Consider the following 27,051-nt stretch of genomic DNA (forward strand, 5'->3'; position numbering starts at 1 on the left):
TTAAATGCTCTACTAACAAAAAACGGTTAGAATTGTAAGAATATATATGTCCCTTAAGGTCCTTGTGTAATTGTAATGTGATATTGTACCCCCTAGCTCGATTGTCCATTGTTTGTAATATATGTATGCTTGTGTTCCCTCATGTGCTTTATTTTTTATTGGTTTGTTGTTAATAAAAAATTAAATAAAAATAATATATATCTATTTAAAAAAAAAGTAGATTTACGTAGACATAACATGCGCAGTTTGACCTACTCCGGGAAGTGACGTTGCAGGCTAGCTCAGTGCTGCCACCTCTCATTGAGTATCTCAAGTTAAAGTCCGACCGGGGTACGGCAGGCTGCCATTAGCTATTCAATTATTCGTATAACTTCTTCTATGTGCGATTTTTTAAATATTCGTTTCAAGGACATACATCTGGTGTAATGGAAGCATATATGGGTATCTGGATTGGCTTCGAAATGTGTATTTATTTACACGAAGATTGACCATGAATATTGCTATTTTCCCCTTCACTATAATGGGGGATCCTTTCATTTGCAAACAAAGCCTGCAGTACAGCGGTCAGCCTTGCATTTGTTCGGTTCAATGACTGGGGTTGTAGTTCTCCCCCGCTGACAGTGGAGACCACTGCCGACTGACTGATCTACAAATCACCTGGCATCATAAATAAATATGATAAACAACTACTCATTATTGTAGATCAGTCAAGTTACAATTTACCCACAATGCACCATGGATTTGGTAACTAGTGACAACCCTCGGACACTCCATTTGAACTCCTCCTCCACATTTACTAGATCGGTAGAACAGTGCAGAAGATAGCCTCCCCCATCTCTCGTGAGGACTAAAAAGGAAACGCTTGCTACGTTAGCTAGTTTATTCCAAACCAAAGCTGTTTTTCTAGCTACAGTGAGCACTGATTTGACAGACAAGCAAGAGACAGCATTTGTTGAGGATTCCATAAACAACTTGAGATATTTATTAGTATATTATCTAATTTATAAGCCACAACGTAATCTACAGTGATGCCATCCGATAGACCATTCAAACAAAGAAGGTCATTCGGTAAGTAACGTCAGCTGTTACCAGTTGCTGACCACAGATCTTTGAGCTAACCTTAGCTAGCTAGGCATATTCTTTACTGGACAGGCAATATTGTATTATTGAAAACAGCTCAACAGTGTACTCCGTATTCGTCATTATGAATGTAAGTGTAATGGTAGTTACCTAAATTAGAATATATTTGTTGCCAACACAGTCAACGCCAGAGAGGCCTTAACTTTGATACTGACGTTAGCATGCTTAAGCTAGCTAGGCTAGTTAATCAGTTAACGTCAATAATAAAGGCATCCGCATGCTTCCCAGCCGAAACAGTATGGTTGAATTCGTACATGTAGTGTGACGTTTTTGTACTTCGGTGAATGTTTTTTCGGCTGTTCGACCACACATTTTTTTAGGAGGCAAGCCATAGTTTAGAGCCGAAGTCTTCGCCCCTTCGTCAGTGATTGGTCAACAGTAGGGCATCTAAAATAAAGTATTTGTCATTCAAGGAGAGACAATTCGTTTTCATGCAATTTATTTTAATTGAAAAATTCTGCAAACAAAATTAGATGTAAAATTGTGCGACTAAGATCTCTTCGGCAAAAACGTCAAAATTAATGAGTTTTTTTGTTGAGTCATCTTAGATTAGTTCGGACTTTTGAAGAAGTGTGAACTGACTACTGCGTCTAAAAATGGACAAAAAAAATTGACAAATCAAGGCGGCGTACAATTCAGGGCGTTCCTTTCCCCTTGAGTATCCTGTTGGTTACAGCCCCCTAGCACAGTGTCCTTTGCTCCATCCTTCCGAATAACTGCTGTTGTTAACAGAACTGCGGAAAAACAATGCCGACAGGCGGGGTTGAAATACACCGTTTACCATTGTGTTAGCTAGCTACCTATCCCACCTGCTGTGTACCGCCAGAGTCCTAACAGTGTCCTTCGCTCCCGCCTGCCGAACAACTGCCCTCGCCACCATTAACATAACTGCGGGGAAGTAGTGCTCTAGCCAGCTACAGTCAAAGACAACTCTGTGCTGCCTTTTATTGCTGCCGCCTCCTCTTCTTCTTCTGTGGGGTTTATCAACGGTTGGCAGCATCCAACGTTATAATGCTCATCATTGTATCCTGTGTCAAAAGGTTTGCTGGACTTCGCTAAAGATCCCTATTTCAGAAACTTCCGTTTGAGTTTCCTAGTCCCCATAGATCCAAGTAAACCGTTTTGCTGGAACAAAATACATTTTATCTTGATGTTCTGGAGCTGTTCAGGAATTTAAAGTGGGGATTTATGATGTATACTGTTATTGTATGCCTGTGCTTACTGTGACTGTCACCCTGATATTGCCTACCAGGTAGCTACTTCCCACGCCTTTGCCGGACAGTTGTGCTTGTCAGGCAGGCGCAAAGGCCAATGTGTCCCGGTGTTGCTGTTCATGCCCTCCCCATTGAGTAGTATCTTTATGTACATATTCTTTATCCCTTTACACTTGTGTGTGTGTATAAGGTAGTGGTTTTGGAATTGTTAGGTTAGATTACTCGTTGGTTATTACTGCATTGTCGGAACTAGAAGCACAAGCATTTTGCTACACTCGCATTAACATCTGCTAACCATGTGTATGTGACAAATACATTTGATTTGATAATAGTCTGTATGTAGGCTATGTATAAAGGTGACATCTAGATGGTTATTAATTATTGTGTAGGCTGCTATCTTATTTGAAATAAAATTGTGTGAGAAAAAAAATGGCCATGTTAGCTACCGCCAGTGACACGACTGTGATACCCAGTAGAAAGCACTTATCGACTTGTCCAGTCAGACACACACAACTTTCTTGAGTGGCAATACATCTGCCAAATTAGCTGATTGGCTTTCCGTACACCCACTCCTTCCGACTCCCATACTCCGTCGCCATATTGGGCTGCAGCTACCCATACTTGAGTTCCACTGCATTTTTTAATTGTTCCCCTCTAATCGGGGACTGATTTAGACCTGGGACACCAGGTGGGTACAATTAATTAGAACAGAAAACCTATCACACTCTGGACCTCATAGCCTACACCAGGGGTATTCACCCTATGAATTTGAAAGTGGTTACATTTGCCAAGCCCCATCCCTGAGCTTTATTACAGTTGGGCTTGAAACACAAACTGGATTGTGCATGGGTGCCATACAAGATTGCGTGATATGTATATTTGTGTCAGGCCATTCTAAATTATTACCCTGTGCAGTGGAACACAATTGATAGAGCAATCACATGTCCTCAATGTCTACACACGCATTTGCACTGCTGATGTAGGCTAATTTGGGTTTGACTACTGCAGGGCTCTACGCTAACTTTTTTCCCAAGGAGTACTTGCGCTCCTAAATGAAAAAATGTAGGAGCACACAAAGAAATTTAGGAGCACAGTGAAAAATGTAACAGTTTATTAACAAACAATTTATACTGCGTGTGTGTGTACTAAGGGACACATCTGTGGAACAGCACATACCACCAAAATCACACATTGATCCATGCCTACTAGACGCAAAGGATATCAGTTGTCCGTCTGGCGCGCTAAGAGGTCAGCCAGTGGTCCACGGCAGGAGTGGGATCCAACTCCTCGACAGAAGACCCCTCCAGGCTGATCCTCATCAGGTCTTCGCTGGTGGAGACCCCAAGGCAGCTTCTTGTCAAATTCTTAATCTGGTTGTGTGCATAGAAGCCTCGCTCACACTGGGTGGCTGAAATGGGCAGCACCAACTCCAGTATGTTCTAGGGAAAAGATGATATCTTTCAATTTCATTTAAACTCTTACCATTAACTTATCAAAATCAACCATAGGATACCATACATAACCACCCAGGATTAGCCTACCTTGTAATCATGCCTGTAGGGATCCTTTGTCAATATGGTCTCCCACAGGCCACTGTAGGACTTGTCCTTGAAATTGTGGCTGACCAGGATTTTCAGCCCCTGCCACTCATCCTGGATTGCAGCCATGTTGCACCCTGATCTGCAGGATTAAACAGAGCAAGTGAGTTTGCAAATATGCAAACATAACATTGTTTCATATGGCAGTGCAGTATCAAATCAATTCTTACCTCTCTAGAGGCTCCTTGAAATGCATCATGAGGTATGCCACACCATCATTGCCAAAGGTGAGAAGGCTGGCCTGGTCTTCTGGTCATGTGTCAGTGTTTAGCACTCTGAAAGACTCCACTGGGGTCTGGACACCCTCATCCTTCAGCAAACCACCAAACTTGGCTTTGAGATCATCCATGCCGATGTTGATGGCCGCCTCCATGTGTTGCTTTAGCTGGGGATTGGTGAGGTCCGTAAAGCCTTTCAGATTCCCCTTTAGTGTTATTCCATTTGAACAGAAATAACACACACACACCAACACACAATGAAAGGTCTGGCCATTTGTCTGTCACCCATTTTTTTAAAGAAGAAAGTAAAGACTTCTCTGCATTTCCCTCCTTATCCTCAAATTGTTATATTGGGCAACGAATACATTGAATCTCACACTGAGAATCTGTCTTGATCATTGATTTTAATCATCAATTTCTCTTACATTTTAACAAGCTCTCATCCTAACACACCTGGAATCTCTTCTCATCACCCAGCTGCTGAGCAAGCATAGTCTGGATCTTCTCCAGCATGCCTCCTGCCTTTGCCCTAAGCTGTAGTGCTTCCAGTCTGGTCTGTGGCTTGGGGGAGGATCAGGTCATTCCTTTGCATGGTGAGGCTAAGTGAGGATAGCACCTCAAACATGTCTGAAAGAAAATGGCAGAATACACGAGTGCATTCCCCATTTCCCGCTTTATCTGTTAGGTAGTCAGTAAATAAACTGTCACCTGTCAATTACTTGATTCTGAAAGTTCATTTGAGTCTTGAACCTATTTTTCAAAACTAGTGTGGTATTACATTTCCTGTGGAAAACGGACCTTCTTTGCCCGCCCTTGAACTTCTGCTGTTGTTGATGCTACGGCCAGGTGCTCCATGTGCTGCAAAACAACGGAGTACTGGCCTTAGTCCGTGGCAAGGTCCTTGTCTTGTCCATGCCGTAGGAACACTTTGAGGGCTCTGTGGACATGGGGGATCCAGCGAGTTCCCTTGATGCTAGACTGTGTGCAAATCTCCACACTGAGCCTATAAAGAGGAACAACTTACCAATGGCATGAGTGCTCAAGGGTCTGTTGTCTGACCAGGAGATTGACTGGCTTCCCATCCTCCAACAAGCGTACGTAGACAATCTTGCATTCGGTGTTGGATATATCAGTGTCTCCGTCTATTAGAACGACAGGATACTTCGCAGTTTCAGCTTCGCTGACAGGCTCTCTCTCATTAAGTCAGCAATTTGACTGATCATCTCCGCACGTCTTACATCATTGTCGTATGTGGGATTGATGTGAACTCCATTTTTGTGGTCTAAGGGGCCCAAATTTGACGAAAGGTTCTTCTTTCGCAATGAAGCATGCGATGTTTATCTTTATTTTCAGCTGCATCCTCTTCTCCTCAGACAGCAGCACTTGCCTCCTCAAGGCTGCTGACACCATGCCTGATGGTTTCTCCTGTCTCAGCAGGTACAGATCTCTGCACTGGATATGCCGCCGCGAGATGTTTCGCTACGCTATCTCTTTTCAGATGTGGGTTTCCTGACTCGAAGGACAAGTTGCCCGCCTGTTTCTGCCCTCTACAATATTTGCAGAACATGACGTTGTTTTTGAACTTTAGCAATGGGAACATTTTGAGCCAATTCACATTGAATCTATATGTTCTCCCTCCACCGGCTAGTGACTACGGGGGTCACGGTAGCTTGGCTAATGTTGTTCTCAGCATCACTAACGTTAGGCTAACGTTGACATGGCGGCTATCTCAGGTAAACCTTGTGAAGAGGCCTCATTAGTTGCGAATCCCCCTCGCCGGATTCCTCTTTCTCCTCGTGTCTTTTTCGCTTAAAATAAAATTGAATGGGCTTCATTTTTAGCGATGTCTGCACGTTAACTTATAGCCTATACTGATACTATTTTCCAGTTCACCTTTCTCTGACTCGGACTGCGTCATCACAGAAAACTCTACTGTTGTTGGCGCATGCGGCTTGTGGAATGTGGGACGTGTAGTTTTTAAACAATTAGCAGCGGGGGAAAAATGGATTACGGTAGGTTGTAATTTTTAATTGCACACTGTGTTCGTAAATCATTTTTCCGGTGCCCACAAATCTATTTTTAGGGGCAAATGCGAGTGAAATACTCACACTGTAGAGCCCTGGACTTCTGTGGAAAACCATTGGCATTACTGAAACCAGTATGCCTATTTTGAGAACTCTTCGACTGTTTAGTCACAGCCTATAATTTTCTATGTTGATCATGTTTGCAGTTGCACACCCCATATCAAAGAGACATATTTCTGGCTAGATCAGGAGTCTCCAACCTTTTTCTAGCATGAGAGCTACTTGAATTTTTTTTTTACATGTCCTGAGCTACTCAGTTTTTAAATAGCTTTTAAATATGCAAATTCTTCTTCTCTACCCTGCAACTCGTCCTTGGTGTACAATATATGTCAATATTCCTGATGAAATAATGGTTACTAAACAGTATTTGGCATGGCAAAGTTCTTCGTTTTATTTTTCCTGGTTTTGGTTTTTACTCTCAATAGAACAATTAGTCATAGAGAAACAACAAATGTATTTTCTGAGCCCATGTCGATGCTGAAATCAGAAGACAGTAAATTATTTAGGTCTGGGGGAAAAACGAATACATTTGGACATTCAAACACCTTTTTATTGCGTATCCAGCGATGTTTCTGTTAGGCCTACTGCTGCAGCACGTCATGATATTTAGCCCGATCCATGACAGTAGCTAAAGGAAGGGGCTATAGCAGCACACAAGTAGCCTACAAATGCGTGCTGCGCCGGGCATTCCCTGAGCTCCTAAATGGAGCGGGCGAGGCAGCCAACACTCCAGCCTTTGGGAAACGCTTTCTATGCTCCAGTCAAATTGGGGATGCTCCGCTCAATGCTCTGATCATGACATAGTTATTTCAGGTTGGCCAACTTTGCAGTTAACATTTTAATTGAGAAGGTTATTGGGGAACGTATTTGTCTACCCACTAGACGGGTATTATTAGCATTGCTAACTGGCTACATGGAATAATAAACAAATGTGCGCAAACAGACAGGGGCAATATTGATAATTGGCAGATAGGTACTGTTACATTTGGCTTTTTAAGCCAATAGTGGCTATACATGGGTGGGATAATGTCAATGTGTCTTTGATTGGATAGTAGCTGGGAACTTTATAGTTTTGACAATATGCGCTGAAATAAGTGGAAAAAATGGATGTACTTTCAGAATTTCTTGGCGAGCTACTCATAGGTGGGCTGCGAGGTACTTGTAGCTCACAATCTACCTTTGAGACCCTGTAGGCTATTCTGTTTTATCTTCCAACTGATCAGAAATACCTTTTCATTGATTGTCTCTTATCAGTCAACGTTTCTTCCTGTCCTAGACTATTTTTTTATTTTATTTTTTACCTTTATTTAACTAGGCAAGTCAGTAAGAACAAATTCTTATTTTCAATGACGGCCTAGGAATAGTGGGTTAACTGCCTGTTCAGGGGCAGAACGACAGATTTGTACCTTGTCAGCTCGGGGGTTTGAACTTGCAACCTTCCGGTTACTAGTCCAACGCTCTAACCACTAGGCTACCCTGGTGACATCATTTAGATGAATGCTGCTGCCACTTCTTTGAGGCTGTTAAATGAAATGCAGTTTTCCATAGTGCACTTAGTTTTATCACAGTTGACAGGTTTTAAACTCATTGCTGCTTGCTCTATTGGAAAGTAGGTTGGCCCTCATTTGATGTTGCCTAGGTTAAAACAATGCATTTTATTCATTTATAAAACCCTATTGGAAAAACTCACATTACCTGACATCTTCACTTACCCATAGAAGTACAAGTTACCATACCCGATCACAGGGATGTTTAACCCTGGAAATTCCGTCTGTTGCTACAGACCTAGGAAAAACAGCCTTTAGTTGCTATGGACACATTGGTGCATCTTGGGTGGTTCAAAATGTTGATCATAGACCACCTTCCTGTGGAATTTGTGTCTGAGTGTCTAATTCTGTATTTTATATTAATGTATTGTAAAATTGCAAAATACAGTGCTCCCTTGAGAAAGAGACCTTGACCTCCCTGTGTAAATACATACAAATTCTTATCTGCAGCTGATCGTTGCAAAGAAGTGCATCAAATCCGTGACCAGCACCCCAACAAAATCCCAGTAAGTTACGCTGACACTGCCCTCTATATAACAGAATACACAGTCGCATCCTAAATTATTGGCGCCCTTGATGATGAGCAAAAAATACTAAAATAAATACTGAGGTATATTGTCTGTGCAGTCATCTTTGTATGAGCACTCATCTTTATCAAGGGTGCCAATAATTGTGGCTCTGACTACATTTATTTTCCCTGCTCACCACACAATGAGGAGCTACATTACACTTGTCTGCGTAGAATTCGGTTGTCTGGCTATTGTTCCTGAAAGCTCTCTTTATATATCAGTAAATTGATTACAGTAAGAGCCTTTCTTGATGTAGTTCACATGATACTCAGACATGCCAACTGCAGTTGTCTGAGTTGAGAATTGTGAAGAAGTGGAAGGCTATAGCCAGGAAGCACACTGAATGCCATCTTTTTCGATCAGTATATGAAATATTCATCCAACATATCTTATTTAGGCCCTTAATATATTTGATGTAATATATTCAGTATTAATTGGTGTTATGGTGGTGGAATTACATCTTATAACTGTTTATCATTGCTTGGTGCTCCCCTACAGGTAATCATTGAGCGTTATAAGGGAGAGAAGCAGCTGCCTGTGTTGGACAAGACAAAGTTTCTTGTCCCTGACCATGTCAACATGAGCGAGTTAGTGAAGATAATCAGGTAAGACCATTGAGTCATGACTTAATAAGGTTTGAATTTGATGACATGGTGGTAGTCCATGGGCAACAGAGTCATGGACACTATACCCCACACTTTGAACCTGAATGTCCATTTATGGTGAGATCATTTCAACACCTTACACACTGTGCCTTTCTCTCCCTTCAGTCAACACATTCTCTCAAAGTCTGGAAATGAACTGTGTACGTGCCTGTATCCCCAGATCATGTTGACCAGATTGTTTACTTGTCTGGAGTGTGTCACTCAGAGAGCGGGCCGAGCCGCAGTGTGCCAATAATTGGTGCACACACTGACCCCGACTTCCTCGGGGGACTTCTGCTGGAAACACTTAAACACTCTAGCACCAAAATACACCCTGTTATCATTGGGAGAGACTCTTCCTGTTTTGTGTGCTTGTCTCTTCATATTACAGCCATGTCAATGACTTGTGGGGGAGGGGAGTAGACCTTAACTGTTTCACCACTGCTCTGTGTGTCAGACTATTGCAGGAAACTACTTAACTAAACCTATGCCATGTTGTGTAGTGTCAATAGTAACAAATTAGTAATGTTATAGTTTCCATGTTGAGTTGTTTAGTAGTTTATCTAGACAGACTGGTTGCCTCCCACAGTACCATTGAGCACGGTTACCTGCGCACAGTACGATTTTTTTCTCTCCCAGAATTGTTTTTCAATTTCCTGAAATCTACACTGTTTCTTTACAGTGAGTGTGCGTCTTTATGAACAGAACATATACAGTGCCTTGCGAAAGTATTCGGCCCCCTTGAACTTTGCGACCTTTTGCCACATTTCAGGCTTCAAACATAAAGATATAAAACTGTATTTTTTTGTGAAGAATCAACAACAAGTGGGACATAATCATGAAGTGGAACGACATTTATTGGATATTTCAAACTTTTTTAACAAATCAAAAACTGAAAAATTGGGCGTGCAAAATTATTCAGCCCCTTTACTTTCAGTGCAGCAAACTCTCTCCAGAAGTTCAGTGAGGATCTCTGAATGATCCAATGTTGACCTAAATGACTAATGATGATAAATACAATCCACCTGTGTGTAATCAAGTCTCCGTATAAATGCACCTGCACTGTGATAGTCTCAGAGGTCCGTTAAAAGCGCAGAGAGCATCATGAAGAACAAGGAACACACCAGGCAGGTCCGAGATACTGTTGTGAAGAAGTTTAAAGCCGGATTTGGATACCAAAAGATTTCCCAAGCTTTAAACATCCCAAGGAGCACTGTGCAAGCGATAATATTGAAATGGAAGGAGTATCAGACCACTGCAAATCTACCAAGACCTGGCCGTCCCTCTAAACTTTCAGCTCATACAAGGAGAAGACTGATCAGAGATGCAGCCAAGAGGCCCATGATCACTCTGGATGAACTGCAGAGATCTACAGCTGAGGTGGGAGACTCTGTCCATAGGACAACAATCAGTCGTATATTGCACAAATCTGGCCTTTATGGAAGAGTGGCAAGAAGAAAGCCATTTCTTAAAGATATCCATAAAAAGTGTTGTTTAAAGTTTGCCACAAGCCACCTGGGAGACACACCAAACATGTGGAAGAAGGTGCTCTGGTCAGATGAAACCAAAATTAAACTTTTTGGCAACAATGCAAAACGTTATGTTTGGCGTAAAAGCAACACAGCTGAACACACCATCCCCACTGTCAAACATGGTGGTGGCAGCATCATGGTTTGGGCCTGCTTTTCTTCAGCAGGGACAGGGAAGATGGTTAAAATTGATGGGAAGATGGATGGAGCCAAATACAGGACCATTCTGGAAGAAAACCTGATGGAGTCTGCAAAAGACCTGAGACTGGGACGGAGATTTGTCTTCCAACAAGACAATGATCCAAAACATAAAGCAAAATCTACAATGGAATGGTTCAAAAATAAACATATCCAGGTGTTAGAATGGCCAAGTCAAAGTCCAGACCTGAATACAATCGATAATCTGTGGAAAGAACTGAAAACTGCTGTTCACAAATGCTCTCCATCCAACCTCACTGAGCTCGAGCTGCAAGGAGGAATGGGAAAAAAATTCAGTCTCTCGATGTGCAAAACTGATAGAGACATACCCCAAGCGACTTACAGCTGTAATCACAGCAAAAGGTGGCGCTACAAAGTATTAACTTAAGGGGGCTGAATAATTTTGCACGCCCAATTTTTCAGTTTTTGAGTTGTTAAAAAAGTTTGAAATATCCAATAAATGTCGTTCCACCTCATGATTGTGTCCCACTTGTTGTTGATTATTCACAAAAAAATACAGTTTTATATATTTATGTTTGAAGCCTGAAATGTGGCAAAAGGTCGCAAAGTTCAAGGGGGCCGAATACTTTCGCAAGGCACTGTATATTTTTCTTAGGTTCTGACACAAATTAAATTGAACTGGAGTACTTGAATGGAAAAATATATATACACTACCGTTCAAAAGTTTGGGGTCACTTAAAAATGTCCTTGTTTTTGAAAGAAAGCACTTTTATCAATTTAAAATATAAAATTGATCAGAAATAAAGTGTAGACATTGGTAACCTCTCTCTAGGGTACGTGGGACGCTAGCATCCAACCACAGTGTCCGATTTCAAAAACGCTTTTTGGCAAAAGCAGAACATAATATGTTAGGTCAGCAACTAGTCACAGAAAGCATTCAGCCAAAAAGCAGAAATATAGATAAAATAAATCACTAACCTTTGATGATCTTCATCAGATGACACTCATAGGACTTGATGTTACACAATACATGTATGTTTTGTTCGGTAAAGTTCATATATCCAAAAATCTGAGTTTACATTGGTGCGTTACGTTCAGTAGGTCCAAAACATCCAAGTGATTTTGCAGAGAGCCACATCAATTTACAGAAATGCTCATAAAATGTTGATGAAAATACAAGTATTATGTACGGAATTATAGATACATTATAGATCCTTAATGAAACCGCTGTGTCAGATTTTTAAAAAACTTGACAGAAAAAGCAATAATCTGAGTATGGCGCTCAGAGCCCAAATCAAGCCAAACAGATATCCACCATGATGGAGTCAGATGTCAGAATAGCGTTATAAATATTCACTTACCTTTTGATGATCTTCATCAGAATGAACTCCCAGGAGTCCCAGTTCCACAATAAATGTTTGTTTTGTTCGATAATGTCCAAATTCATTTGTTTGCGTGTTCAGTCCAGTTATCCACATTTCACTAAGAGCAGACGAAAAGTAAAAAGAAGTTCCGTTACAGTTCGTAGCAACATGTCAAACGATGTTTAGAATCAATCTTTAGGATGTTTAACATAAATCTTAAATAATATTCCAACCGGACAATTCCTTTGTCTTCAGAAAGCTACCTTTCACGTGAGCGAGCGAGGCTGTGACACTCTGCCAGACCACTCACTCAAAGAGCTCTTATGAGCCCCTCCTTAGTAGAACCCTCAAACCAGTTTCTAAATACTGTTGACATCTAGTGGAAGCCGTAGGAAGTACAACATTACCAATATCCCACTGTGTACTCGATAGGGGCTGAGTTGAAAAACTACAAACCTCAGATTTCCCACTTCCTGGTTGGATTTTTTTCCTCAGGTGTTTGCCTGCTATATGAGTTCTGTTATACTCATCATTCAAACAGTTTTAGAAACTTCAGTGTTTTCTATCCAAATCTACTAATTATATGCATATTCTAGCTTTTATGGCTGAGTAGCAGGCATCTTAATTTGGGCACCCTTTTCATCCAAAATTCACAATATTGCCCCCTACCCCAAAGAAGTTAATGTTGTAAATTACTATTGTAGCTGGAAACGGCTGATAAAAAAATATATATAGAATATCTACATAGGTGTACAGCGGCCTATTCTCAGCATCCATCACTCCAATGGCACGTTGTGTTAGGCTAGTTGATCATTAGAAAACCCTTTTGCAATTATGTTGGCACAGCTGAAAACTATTGTGCTGATTTTTAAAGAAGCAAAAAAACTGGTCTTTAGACTTGAGTATCTGGAGCGTCAGCATTTGTGGGTTCGATTACAGGCTCAAAATGGCTAGAAAGAACTTTCTTCTGAAACTCGTCAGTCTATTCTTGTTCTGAGAAATGAAGGCTATTCCATGCGAGAGATTGCCAAGAAACTGAAGATCTCGTACAACGCCGTGTACTACTCCCTTCACAGAACAGTGCAAACTGGTTCTAACCATAATAGAAAGGAGTGGGAGGCCCTGGTGCACCACTGAGCAAGAGGACAAGCACATTAGTGTGTCTAGTTTGAGAAACAGTCCTCAACTGGCAGCTTCATTAAATGGTACCCACAAAACACCAGTCTCAATGTCAACAGTGAAGAGGCAACTCCGGGATGCTGGCCTTCTGGTGTTTTGCGGGTACTATTTGTGTGTAGATCTGGGGCTCCCGAGTGGCCTAAGGCACTGCATCTCAGTGCTAGAGACATCACTACAGACCCTGATTTGATTCCAGGCTGTATCACAATCGGACGTAATTGGGAGTCCCATAGGGCAGCGCACAATAGGTCCACCGTCGTTAGGGTTTGGCCAGGGTAGGCCGTCATTGTAAATTTGACTTGCCTAGTTAAAAAGAGGGAAAACGTATCAATTTCAGAATAAGGCTGTAACGTAACAAAATGTGGAAAAAGTCTAGGCGTCTTTATAACTTTCCGAATGCATTCTACACTCGCTGAACAATTTATTAGGTACACTTATCTAGTACCGGATCAGACCCCCCTTTGCACCCAGAACAGCCTGAATTCTTCAGGGCATGGATTCTACAAGGTGTCGGAAACGTTCCACAGTGATATTGGTCCGTGCTGACGCTGTCATCACTGCAGATTGGATGGCGGTACATTCATGCTGCGAATAGCTCATTCCATCTCATCCCAAAGATGCTCTATTGAGTTTGGTTAGTAACAATGTTCAGATATGCTGTGGTGTTCAATTGGTATCAAGAGACCTAACGTGTGCCAGGAAAACATTCACATTTTTAGCTGATAGGAGGTGAACCCGGTGTGGTCGTCTGTTGCAATAGCTCATCCGTGACAAGGATTGACGAGTTGTGCGTTCCGAGATGCCATTCGAGGAAACCACTTGTACTGACTTAGACAACTTTTTGCTGTCTGTTTGTGGCCCGCTTGCACGATTCTTGCCATTCTCCTTCAACCTTTCATCAATGATGTTTTTTTTTTTTTGTCGCACCAAGGTAAACATGTGTAGAGGTCAGATTGCAGTTGAGTGAGAGAGAATTGCAGGATGCGTGGCTTAGTTTCTTTTGTTGAGCCCCGCAAATGCACATGTAGGTCTATGGAACACTGGAGTCAGAGAATTTAAGGAAAAGTATCAATTTTTACAACCAAATCTTTATTTTTGATGTAAATGGCATGTTCTAGAAGTAACCAGACACCTTTCTTGAATGGTGGAAAAATGATTGAAACCAGTTCCTTGTTTGACCGCTAAGTTTTATTGGTAATATGACTCATACTGTGGTACTCTATTTGCCATTTGGTTTTCAACCTCATATAGAGTGATTTTCCTGACCTGCATGGCTCATTTCTTTCTTTTGAAGTTGAAACTTGTCATTTGATATTTCTGTAGGCTATTGGTATTGTTTGTTCTTTCATTATTAGTCCTCATCATTACATTTTTAGGCTATTCAAATTAGAGGTTGACCGATTTAATTAGGGACGATTTCAAGTTCTCATAACAATCAGTGATCGGCATTTTTGAACCCGATTTACATTGTATTTTTTTTTATTTTATTTTTTTGCCCCCTTTTTCTCCCCAATTTCGTGGTCTCCAATTGTTAGTAGCTACTATCTTGTCTCTTTGCTATAACTCCCGTACGGACTCGGGAGAGACGAAGGTCGAAAGTCATGTGTCCTCCGATACACAACCCAACCAAGCCGCACTGCTTCTTAACACAGCGCGCATCCAACCTGGAAGCCAGCCGCACCAATGTGTCGGAGGAAGCACCGTGCACCTGGCGACCTTGGTTAGCGTGCACTGCGCCCGGCCCGCCACAGGAGTCGCTGGTGCGCGATGAGACAAGGATATCCCTACCGGCCTAACCCGGACGACGCTAAGCCAATTATGCGTCGCCCCACGGACCTCCCGGTCGCAGCCGGTTGCGACAGCCTGGGCGCAAACCCAGAGTCTCTGGCCCTTAATCACTGCGCCACCCGGGCCCCATGGCCGATTACATTGCACTCCACGAGGAGACTGCATGGCAGGCTGACCACCTGTTACGTGAGTGCAGCAAGGAGCCATGGTAAGTTGCTAGCTAGCATTAAACTTATCTTATAAAAAACCATCTTAACATAATCACTAGTTAACTACACACGGTTGATGATATTACTAGCTTGTCCTGCGTTGCAAATAATCAATGCGGTGCCTGTTAATTTATCATCGAATCACAGCCTACTTCGCCAAACGTGATGATTTAACAAGCGCATTGGTGAAAAAAGCACTGTCGTTGCACCAATATACCTAACCATAAACATCAATGCCTTTCTTAAAATCAACACACAAGTGTATTTAAAAAAACCCCCTGCATATTTAGTTAAAATAAATTAATGTTAGTAGGCAATATTAACTAGGGAAATTGTCACTTCTCTTTCGTTCTGTGCAAGCAGAGTCGGGGTATATGCAGCAGTTTGGGCCACCTGGCTCGTTGCGAACTGTGTGAACCATTTTTTTCCTAAGAAAGACCGTAATTAATTTTCCAGAATTATGACATAACATTGAAGGTTGTGCAATGCAACAGCAATATTTAGACTTATGGATGCTACCCGTTCGATAAAATACAGAACGGTTCCATATTACACTGAAAGAATAAAAATAAAAAAATGTAATGATAGTTTCCAGATTTGACCATATTAATGACCAAAGTCTCGTATTTGTGTTTATTGTAATTGTCTATGATTTGATAGAGCAGTCTGACTGAGCGGTGGTAGGCAACAGCAGGCTCATAAGCATTCATTCAAACAGCACATTCCTGCTTTTGCCAGCAGATCTTCGCAATACTTGAAGCACAGCAATGTTTATGACTTCAAGCCTATTAACTCCCAAGATTAGGCTGGCAATACTATAGTGCCTATAAGAACATCCACTAGTCAAAGGTATATGAAATACAAATGGTATAGAGAGAAATAGTCCTATAATAACTACAACCTAAAACTTCTTAACTGTGAATATTGAAGACTCATGTTAAAAAGGAACCACCAGCTTTCATATGTTCTAAGCAAGGAACTTAAACATTAGCTTTTTTACATGGCACATAATTGCACTTTTACTTCTCCAACACTGTTTTTGCATTATTTAAATCAAATTGAACATGTTTCATGAGACTAAATTGATTTTTATTTATTTGTATTATATTAAGTTAAAATAAGTGTTCATTCAGTATTGTTGTAATTGTCATATTTGCATATATATACAGTGCCTTGCGAAAGTATTCGGCCCCCTTGAACTTTGCGACCTTTTGCCACATTTCAGGCTTCAAACAAAGATATAAAACTGTATTTTTTTGTGAAGAATCAACAGCAAGTGGGACACAATCATGAAGTGGAATGACATTTATTGGATATTTCAAACTTTTTTAACAAATCAAAACAGAAAAATTGGGCGTGCAAAATTATTCAGCCCCCTTAAGTTAATACTTTGTAGCGCCACCTTTTGCTGCGATTACAGCTGTAAGTCGCTTGGGGTATGTCTATCAGTTTTGCACATCGAGAGACTGACATTTTTTCCCATTCCTCGTTGCAAAACAGCTCGAGCTCAGTGAGGTTGGATGGAGAGCATTTGTGAACAGCAGTTTTCAGTTCTTTCCACAGATTCTCGATTGAATTCAGGTCTGGACTTTGACTTGGCCATTCTAACACCTGGATATGTTTATTTTTGAACCATTCCATTGTAGATTTTGCTTTATGTTTTGGATCATTGTCTTGTTGGAAGACATCTCCGTCCCAGTCTCAGGTCTTTTGCAGACTCCATCAGGTTTTCTTCCAGAATGGTCCTGTATTTGGCTCCATCCAACTTCCCATCAATTTTAACCATCTTCCCTGTCCCTGCTGAAGAAAAGCAGGCCCAAACCATGATGCTGCCACCACCATGTTTGACAGTGGGGATGGTGTGTTCAGCTGTGTTGCTTTTACGCCAAACATAACGTTTTGCATTGTTGCCAAAAAGTTACATTTTGGTTTCATCTGACCAGAGCACCTTCTTCCACATGTTTGGTGTGTCTCCCAGGTGGCTTGTGGCCAACTTTAAATGACACTTTTTATGGATATCTTTAAGAAATGGCTTTCTTCTTGCCACTCTTCCATAAAGGTCAGATTTGTGCAATATACGACTGATTGTTGTCCTATGGACAGAGTCTCCCACCTCAGCTGTAGATCTCTGCAGTTCATCCAGAGTGATCATGGGCCTCTTGGCTGTATCTCTGATCAGTCTTCTCCTTGTATGAGCTGAAAGTTTAGAGGGACGGCCAGGTCTTGGTAGATTTGCAGTGGTCTGATACTCCTTCCATTTCAATATTATCGCTTGCACAGTGCTCCTTGGGATGTTTAAAGCTTGGGAAATCTTTTTGTATCCAAATCCGGCTTTAAACTTCTTCACAACAGTATCTCGGACCTGCCTGGTGTGTTCCTTGTTCTTCATGATGCTCTCTGCGCTTTTAACGGACCTCTGAGACTATCACAGTGCAGGTGCATTTATACGGAGACTTGATTACACACAGGTGGATTGTATTTATCATCATTAGTCATTTAGGTCAACATTGGATCATTCAGAGATCCTCACTGAACTTCTGGAGAGAGTTTGCTGCACTGAAAGTAAAGGGGCTGAATAATTTTGCACGCCCAATTTTTCAGTTTTTGATTTGTTAAAAAAGTTTGAAATATCCAATAAATGTCGTTCCACTTCATGATTGTGTCCCACTTGTTGTTGATTCTTCACAAAAAAATAGTTTTATATCTTTATGTTTGAAGCCTGAAATGTGGCAAAAGGTCGCAAAGTTCAAGGGGGCCGAATACTTTCGCAAGGCACTGTGTGTGTGTATGTATATAGACAAGTGTTTCCTCGTTTTGGGGGTCCAGGGTCCCCCCGGATAATTTAGAAGGATGGTGCTCTGTTCCAGTGACCTTTTTACATTCTACTCAAATATACATTTCAAATAAAATTATGCTGAAACCATTCAAAATATAATTTCCAACTCCAAATGAAGCCACTAACATATTTGCAAAATTATTTGTTTAAATTATTTTAACGTATTGGACCATGCATATATCCTATGCATGGTCTGCACTGAGTGCTCTTTCCTTGACAGACTGACCAGGTGAATCCAGGTGAAAACTATGATCCCTTATTGATGTCACTTGTTAAATCCACTTCAATCAGTGTAGATGAAGAGGAGGAGACGGGTTAAAGAAGGATTTAAGCCTTCAGACAATCGAGACATGGATTGTGTGTGTGCCATTCAGAGGGTGAATGGCCAAGACAAAACATTAATGGTGAAACCTTGCCACCTTGTGGCACACCAGAGGTGACCTCTGACCCAGGGCTAAATGTGCCACTTGCCATCACCCGCTGCAGCCTTCTGGTGGTGTAGCTATGGAACCCGGCTAGTAACCTTTGACACTGTTCAATGTCAGACCGATGTTGCAGGAGCTTTGCGTGATCTACTCGATCAAAGGCTTTGGACATATCAGCAAGTAACACCCTCACCATTGTTTGTTTTCTGGAGTCTAGCTGTCAGCCAGGAGTGTGGCGGTAGTAGTGCTGGACGTTGGGAGGCAGGCATACTGATTCATACACTCAGATAAAACTTGGCATTCGTTTTTTTATAATGAAGCTCTACTAGATTTTTCAAGGCATGAAGATAGATGGGCCTCAAGTCAGTTGTAGTACATGGGTTTGACACTTCAGGTATGGGACACATGTTGGAAATCTTCCTGGCAGCAGGAACAGTCCCCTGCCAGTAAGAGGTGTTAACAATGTGTGTGATGACAGGGGCTAGATATCTTCTACATGCTCTTTTAGTAGCCAGGCTGGAATGCCATCAGGCCCACACACTTTACATGGGCTGAGTGTGGTCAAAGCTTGCTTTATCTGGCCAATGCTGCACAGCTCAACCTGCCTTGTAGGCATGGGCAGGGGGAAGAGGTGTGGTGCTTGTCCATGCCTCAGCAAAGAAGACATTGAAAACATCAGCCATGTCGTCACCTTCAAGCCCGGGCTCTGGCTGGGCCAGTCAAGGACTTTGAGACTTGTCCTGAAGAAAGCTCAACCTGCCTTGTAGGCATGGGCAGGGGGAAGAGGTGTGGTGCTTGTCCATGCCTCAGCAAAGAAGACATTGAAAACATCAGCCATGTCGTCACCTTCAAGCCCGGGCTCTGGCTGGGCCAGTCAAGGACTTTGAGACTTGTCCTGAAGAAACTCCTGCGTTGTCTTGGCTGTGTCCTAGGGGTCATTGTCATGTTGGAAGGTGAACCGTCGCCCCAGAGATCTTAAGCGCTCTGGAGCAGGTTTTCATCAAGGATCTCTCTGTACTTTGCACCGTTCATCTTTCCCTCAATCCTGACTAGGCTCCCTGTCGCTGAAAAACATCCTCACAGCATGATGCTGCCAGGTTTCCTCTAAATGTGACGCTTGGCATTCAGGCCAAAGAGTTCAATCGTGGTTTCATCAGACCAGAGAATCTTGCTTCACATGGCCAGAGTCCTTTAGGTGCCTTTTGGCAAACACCAAGCGGGCTGTCATGTGCCTTTTACTGAGGAGTGGCTTTCGTCTGGCCACACCATAAATGCTTGATTGGTGGAGTACTGCAGAGATGGGGGAACCTTCCAGAAGGACAACCATCTCCACATTCCCCCCCCCCCCGCGCAACAGCAGTGAGTGCAGGGCGCCAAATTCAAAACAACAAATCTCAGAATTAAAATTCCTCAAGCATACAAGTATTTCACACCATTTTAAAGATAAAATTATCGTTAATCCGGCCACAGTGTCTGTTCAAAAAGGATTTACAGCAAAAGCACCACAAAAATCCGGCCACAGAAAAACACAGCCATTTTTTCCAGCCAAAGAGGAGTCCCAAAAATCAGAAATAGAGGTAAAATTAATCACTAACCTGTGATGGTCTTCATCAGTTGACACTCATAGGACTTAATGTTACACAACACATGTATGTTTTGTTTGATAAAGTTCATATTTATATTTAAAAAATTGTGAGTTCACATTGGCACGTTACTTTCAGTAGTTCTAATACATGCTGTGATATTGCAGAGCCACATCAATTTACAGAAATACTCATAATTAAACATTGATAAAGATACGACTATTATACATGGAATTAGAGAAATTTCTCCTTAATGCAACCGTAGTGTCAGATAAAAAAATAATAACTTTATGGAGAAAGCAAACCATGCAATAATCTGAGTACAGCCTTTAGACAACAAAGCAGCCAAAAAGATACCCGCCATATTGGGTAGTCAATATTACTCAGAAATAGCATTTTAAATATTCACTTACCTTTGATCTTTATCAGAATGCACTCCTAGGAGTCGCAGTTCCACCATCAATGTTTGATTTGTTCGATAATGTCCATCAGTTATGTCCAAATATCTTATTTTGTTAGGGCGTTTGGTAAACAAATCCAAAAGCGTGTTCACGCCGAACGTCGTACGAAAAGTTCAAAAAGTTCCGTTACAGCCGCCCGTAGAAACAAGCCAAACTAAGTATGGATCAATCTTTAGGATGTTTTTAACATAAAACTTCATTAATGTTCCAACCGGACAATTCCTTTGTCTGTACAAATGAAGTGGAACGTAGCTACCTTTCATGTGAGCGTGTCAAACCGAGGCTGTGGCACTCTGCCAGGCCACTCGCTCAAAGACCTCTTATGAGCCCCTCCTTTAGAGTAGAATCCTCAAAACAGGTTCTAAATACTGTTGACATCTAGTGGAAGCCTTGGGAAGTGAAACATAACTAATATCACCCTGTATCTTCAATGGGGGCTGAGTTGAAAAACTACAAACCTCAGATTTCCCACTTCCTGGTTGGATTTTTTCTCAGGTTTTTGCCTGCCATATGAGTTCTGTTATACTCAGACATCATCCAAACAGTTTTAGAAACTTCAGTGTTTTCTATCCAAATGTACTAATTATATGCATATTCTAGCTTTTACGGCTGAGTAGCAGGCAGCGTAATTTGGGCACTTTTTTTAATCCAAGCTACCCAATACTGCCCCCTACCCCAAAGAAGTTAAGAATGATGAGGCCACCGTGTTCTTGGGGACCTTCAACCTTCAAATGTTTTGGTACCCTTCCCCAGATCTGTGCCTCGACACAATCCTGTCTCTGAGCTCTGCGGACAATTACTTCGACCTCATGGCTTGGTTTTTGCTCTGACATGCACAGTGAACTGTGGGAACTTATATAGACAGGTGTGCCTTTCCAAATCATGTCCAATCAATTACATTTACCACAGCTGGACTCCAAGTTGTAGACACATCTCAAGGATGATCAATGGAAACAGGATGCACCTGAGCTCAATTTGAGTCTCATAGCAAAGGATCTGAATATTTATGCAAATAAGGTATTTCTGTTTTTATTTTGAATAAATTAGAAAAAAAATCATAAACCTATTCACTTTGACCTTTTTATGGTGTATTGTGTGTAGATTGAGGAAAAACATTTAATCAATTTTAGAATATGGCTGTTACGTAACATGTAGAAAAAGGGAAGTGTACTGAATACTTTCCGAATGCACTTTGAAAGCACACAGTGTGCCTTCAAAGTATTCATACCCCTTATTCCACATTGTTACAGCCTGAATTCAAAATGGATGAAATATATTTTTTTCTCACCTTTTTCTCACACCACCCCATATTGAGTTTTTTTTTTTTTTTTTATGTTTGCAAATTTATTGACAATGTAATACAGTAATGTGTTCAGTGCCATGCGACAGTATTCATCCCCGTTGATGTGCTTCCTATTTTGTTGCACTACAACCTGTAATTTAAATGAATTTTTATTTGGATTTCATGTAATGGACACACACAAAATAGTCCAAATTGGTGAAATGAAAGAACTTACATGTTTAAAAACATTCTACAAAATAAAAAAACAGAAAGTGTGTTCACCCCATTTGCTATGAAGCCCCTAAATAAGTTCTGATGCAACCGATTACTGTCAGAACTCACATAATTAGTTAGATTACACACAGGTGGACTTTATTTAAGTGTTACATGATCTGAATATCTATACACCTGTTCTGAAAGGTCCCAGAGTCTGCAACACCACTAAGCAAGGGTCACCATGAAGACCAAGGAGCTCTCCAAACAGGTCAGGGACAAAGTTGAGGAGAAGTACAGATCAGGGTTGGGTTATATAAAGATTGGAAACTTTGAACAGCCCATGGAACACTGTTAAATCCATTTTATTTAAAAAAGGAAAGAATATGGCACCACAACAAACCAGCCAAGAGCGGGCCGCCCACCAAAACTCACAGACCAGGCAAGGAGGACCGAGAGGCAACCGAGAGGCAACAAAGAGACCAAAGATAACCCCGAAGGAGTTGCAAAGCTCCACAGCGGAGATGGGAATATCTGTCCATAGGACCACTTTAAGCCGTACACTCCACAGAGCTGGGCTTTACGGAAGAGTGGCCAGAAAAAAGCCATTGCTTAAAGAAAAAAAATAAGCAAACATGTTTGGTGTTCACCAAAAGGCATGTGGAAGAAGGTACTCTGGTCAGGTGAGACTAAATTGTAGCTTTTTGTCCATCAAGGAAAATGTTATGTCTGGCACAAACCCAACACCTCTCATTACCCTGAGAACACCATCCCCACAGTGAGGCATGGTGGTGACAGCATCATGCTGTGGGGATGTTTCTCATCGACAAGGACTTGGAAACTGGTCAGAATTGAAGGAATGATGGATGGTGCTAAATACAGGGATATTCTTGAGGGAAACCTGTTTGTCTTTCATGGAGGTTAACCTTCTAGCAGGACAATGACCCTAAGCATACTGCTAAAGCAACACTCGAGTGGATTAAGGGGAAACTTGGAATGGCCTTGTCAAAGCCCAGACCTCAATCCAATTGAGAATCTGTGGTATGATTTAAAGATTGCTGTACACCAGCGGAACCCATCCAACTTGAAAGAGCTGGAGCAGTTTTGCCTTGAAGAATGGGCAAAAATCGCAGTGGCTAGATGTGCCAAGCTTATAGAGACACCCCAAGAGACTTGCAGCTGTAATTGCTGCAAAAGGTGGCTCTACAAAGTAATGACTTTGGGGGGGGGAATAGTTATGCACGCTCAAGTTTTCTGTTTTTTTGTCTTATATCTTGTTTGTTTCACAGTGAAGATGCAAAATCATTTTTAAAGTGGTAGGCATGTGGTGTAAATCACATGTTACAACCCCCCACAAAAAAAATACATTTAACTCCAGGTTGTAAGGCAACAAAATAGGAATAATGCCAAGGGGGGTGAATACTTTTGCAAGCCACTGTATATAATTTACATATGTATTCATACCAATGAGTCAACACTATGTAGACACCTTTTGGTAGCGATTACTGAGTCTTTCTGGGTAAATCTCAGTGCTTTTCATACCTGGATTGTGCAATATTTGCCCCTTTTTATTATTGTCAGAATTCTTCAAGCTCTGTCAAATTATGGGTTGATAATTGCTAGGAATCTATTCTCAGGTCTTGCCTTAGATTTTGAAATAGATTTCAAATAAATAGATAAATAAAGTCAAAATGGTAACTCTGCCACATTCACGGTCTTCTTGGTAAGCAAACTCCAGTAAAGATGTGGCTTTGTGTTTTAGGTTATTGTCCTGCTTAAAGGTGAATTCATCTCCTAGTGTCTGGTGGAAAAGACTGAACCAGGTTTTCCTGTAGGATTTTGCCTCTGCTTAGCTCCTTTCTAAAAAAAAAAAAATATCCCGAAAGACTCCCCCAGTCCTTAACAATTACTGCACACTCATGACATGATCGTAATTTCCGATGCAGCCTGTCCACCCAAAATGAAAAGCAGCCACTGCTGTCGGATATCCTCGCTTTTCGGAAAATAGTGTATGGCATATCTATGGCATCTAGTCAAAACAGTGTGCTTTTACCGGCATGCTGGTAAGTAGCTTGCCAGCTAAAAGTCACAACACCGCTGAAAAGGGGTTAGTTACCAGTATCCTTTTGCCACGTTCTACTTGAGTTATCTTATGGTTTGTTAACAAAGCCGTATGATGCGCACATGTGATGACAGCTTTAAGGCATGCCAAATACAGTGAACAAAAATATAAACGCAACATGTAAAGTGTCCCATGTTTCATGAGCTGAAATACACACAAAAAGCTTATCGCAAATGTTGTGCACAAATTTGTTTACCTCCCTGTTTGTGAGCATTTCTCATTTTCCAAGATAATCATCCACCTGACAGGTATGGCATATCAAGAAGCTGATTAAACAGCATTATTACACAGGTGCATCTTGTGCTGGGAACAATAAACGGTCACGCAACACAATGCCATAGATGTTTTGAGAGTCTGCATTTGGCATGTTGACTGCAAGAATGTCCAGCAGAGCTTTTGCCAGAGAATGTATTGTTAATTTCTCTACCATAAGCCGCCTCAATGTAAAAAAAACATTGCCCAGGACCTCCTCCGCGTCCGGTTTCTTCACCTACGGGATCGTCTGAGACCAGCCACACAGCTGATGAAACTGTGGGTTTGCACAACCGAATAATTTCTGCACAAACTGTCTCAGGGAAGCTCATCTGCGTGTTCGCCGTCCTCACCAAGGTCTTGGCCTGACTGCAGTTCGAGGTCATAACCGGGCAAGTATGCTCACCTTCAATGGCCACTGGTACGCTGGAGAAGTGTGCTCTTCACGGATGAATCCCGGTTTCAACTGTACCGGGCAGATGGCAGTATGGCGTCGTTTGTGCGAGTGGTTTGCTGATGTCAACTTTGTGAACAGGGTGCCCCTTATGGTATGGGCAGGCATAAGCTATGGACAAACACAATTACATTTTATTAATGGTAATTTGAATATACCGAGAGCGTGACATTCATCTGCCGCCATCACCTCATGTTTCAGCATAATGCACGGCCCCATGTCGCAAGGGTCTGTGCACAATTCCTGGAAGCTGAAAATGTCCTAGTTCTTCCATGGCCTGCATACTCACCAGACATGTCACCCATTGAGCATGATTAGGATGCTCTTGATCGAAGTATATGACTGCGTAGTCCAGTTCCCGCCATTATCCAGCAACTTCACAGCCATTGAAGAGGAGTGAGACAACATTCCACAGGCCACAATCAACAGCCTGATAAATTAAATGCAAAGGAGATGTGTTGCGCTGCATGAAGTGGTCATCCCAGATACTGACTGGTTTTCTGATCCACACCCCTACATTTTTTTTAAAGGTATCTGTGGCCAACATATTCATATCTGATTAGATTAGGGCCTAATGAATTTATTTAAATTGACTGATTTTCTTATATGAACTGTAACTCACTAAAATATTTTAAATAGTTTCATGTTGCGTTTGTGTTCAGTGATTGTGGGAACTGGAACACAGCTGGTCTCAGACAATCCCACAAGGGAAGAAGCCTGATGTGGAGGTCCTGGGGTGGCATGGTTACACATGGGCCGGTTGGACGTACTCCCAAATTCTCTAAAACGATGTTGGTAGAGAAATTAACATTCAATTCTCTCGCAAAAGCTCTGGTGGACATTCCTGCAGTCAGCATGCCAATTGCACGCTCCCTCAACTTGAGACATTTGTGGGATTGTGTGTGACAGTTGCTCATTTTAGAGTGGCCTTTTATTGTCCTCAGCACAAGGTTCACTTGTGTAATGGTCATGATGTTTTAATCAGCTTCTTGTTATGCCACACCTGTCAGGTGGATGGATTATTTTGCCAAAAGAAAAATGCTCAGTAAAGGGCTGTAAACAAACTTGTGCACAACATTTGAGAAGTTTTTGGAACATTTCTGGAATCTTTTTTTAAATTTCAGCTCATGAAACATGGGACCAACATGTTACATGTTGCGTTCATATTTTTGTTCAATATAGTAAAATCAAGTTTGTTTCAATATAATTCAATTTGTTTTAGCAGTGTTGTGGACTCGAGTCACAAATTTGATGACTTGAGACTAGGCGCCTCAACTCGGGACTGACATGAGACTGATGACTTGAAATTATCTGGCCAAGGTTTTGTCATGTTGTCACTCATTTTCTGGTACAGAGTCTCAATGGATTACTCTCCACGCAGCCAGAGACCGTAGCCGCAGCATCGCCCTTCCAAAAAAAAACATCCAACAGATTGGCTAGTGAAACGCACACTCGGCCCTTTGATTGGACCAGCAAACTGGCATTCAACACAGGTCGGGTGAGCTAGCGAACAGATTGCTGATTTGCTGTACAGCTATAGGATCAGGTGCCTCACAAACGTCATTGTAGGGAGAGCGGATTGCCATAATTATTAAATAAATATGCAGCTCCAAAAATGGTTTGGTGATCAAGAATATTAACTATTTACTTTGTCAACTCACCAGCAATGGGACACCAAGCAACAATTACCAGCATATGCCTACTGGTCTTTTGGTATGTGAAAATTACTTGAAATAATCATGAATTTATTTACTTATGTAATTATTATTACTGTGGCGAAGATGCGCCATAAAGGCATGTCGCTTGCCAAACTCCCACCCGTGGAGAGTGCTTTGTTCTCTTGTTGAAATGTTTGCTGTTGATTTCACACGTGTAAATGCATATGTGGTGAATCTATATTCCATCTAATCCAACAATATTTGCTAGTGTTTCATTTAATTCCTAAACCTTTTATTGCAACACCTTTTTTCTGTTTCCGTTTTATTTCATTCAATGTATGGTTTACTTAGTTCATATTTACCAGGTTATGTCGGAGTTCCGTGTGTCTCTTCTATGTCTGTCATTCTGGTTGCATAATAGGAGTGCGCGTGCCTCTGTTCACAAAGAAATAGGCTTCGTGGCCTGGACACCACGCTTTGGTGTCAGTACATTGAATAAGAATCATTAAGCCTGATTTCAGAC

At 41.6% G+C, this 27,051-nt stretch overlaps 1 protein-coding gene across 1 annotated transcript in view; it reads left to right on the forward strand.

Moving 5' to 3' along the window:
• The first annotated feature begins 778 nt into the window (after positions 1-778).
• The window catches only part of map1lc3a (microtubule-associated protein 1 light chain 3 alpha), a 30,848-nt gene continuing 4,575 nt past the window's right edge, over positions 779-27,051 (forward strand). Inside the window, exons 1-3 of the mRNA XM_021609094.2 lie at positions 779-1,068; positions 8,252-8,307; positions 8,869-8,975. Of these exons, the coding sequence (XP_021464769.1) occupies positions 1,029-1,068; positions 8,252-8,307; positions 8,869-8,975 (203 nt within the window). The 5' untranslated portion in view covers positions 779-1,028. The remainder of the gene's footprint in view (positions 1,069-8,251; positions 8,308-8,868; positions 8,976-27,051) is intronic.

Source organism: Oncorhynchus mykiss, chromosome 7 (genome assembly GCF_013265735.2).
Source record: "Oncorhynchus mykiss isolate Arlee chromosome 7, USDA_OmykA_1.1, whole genome shotgun sequence".
NCBI lineage: Eukaryota > Metazoa > Chordata > Actinopteri > Salmoniformes > Salmonidae > Oncorhynchus > Oncorhynchus mykiss.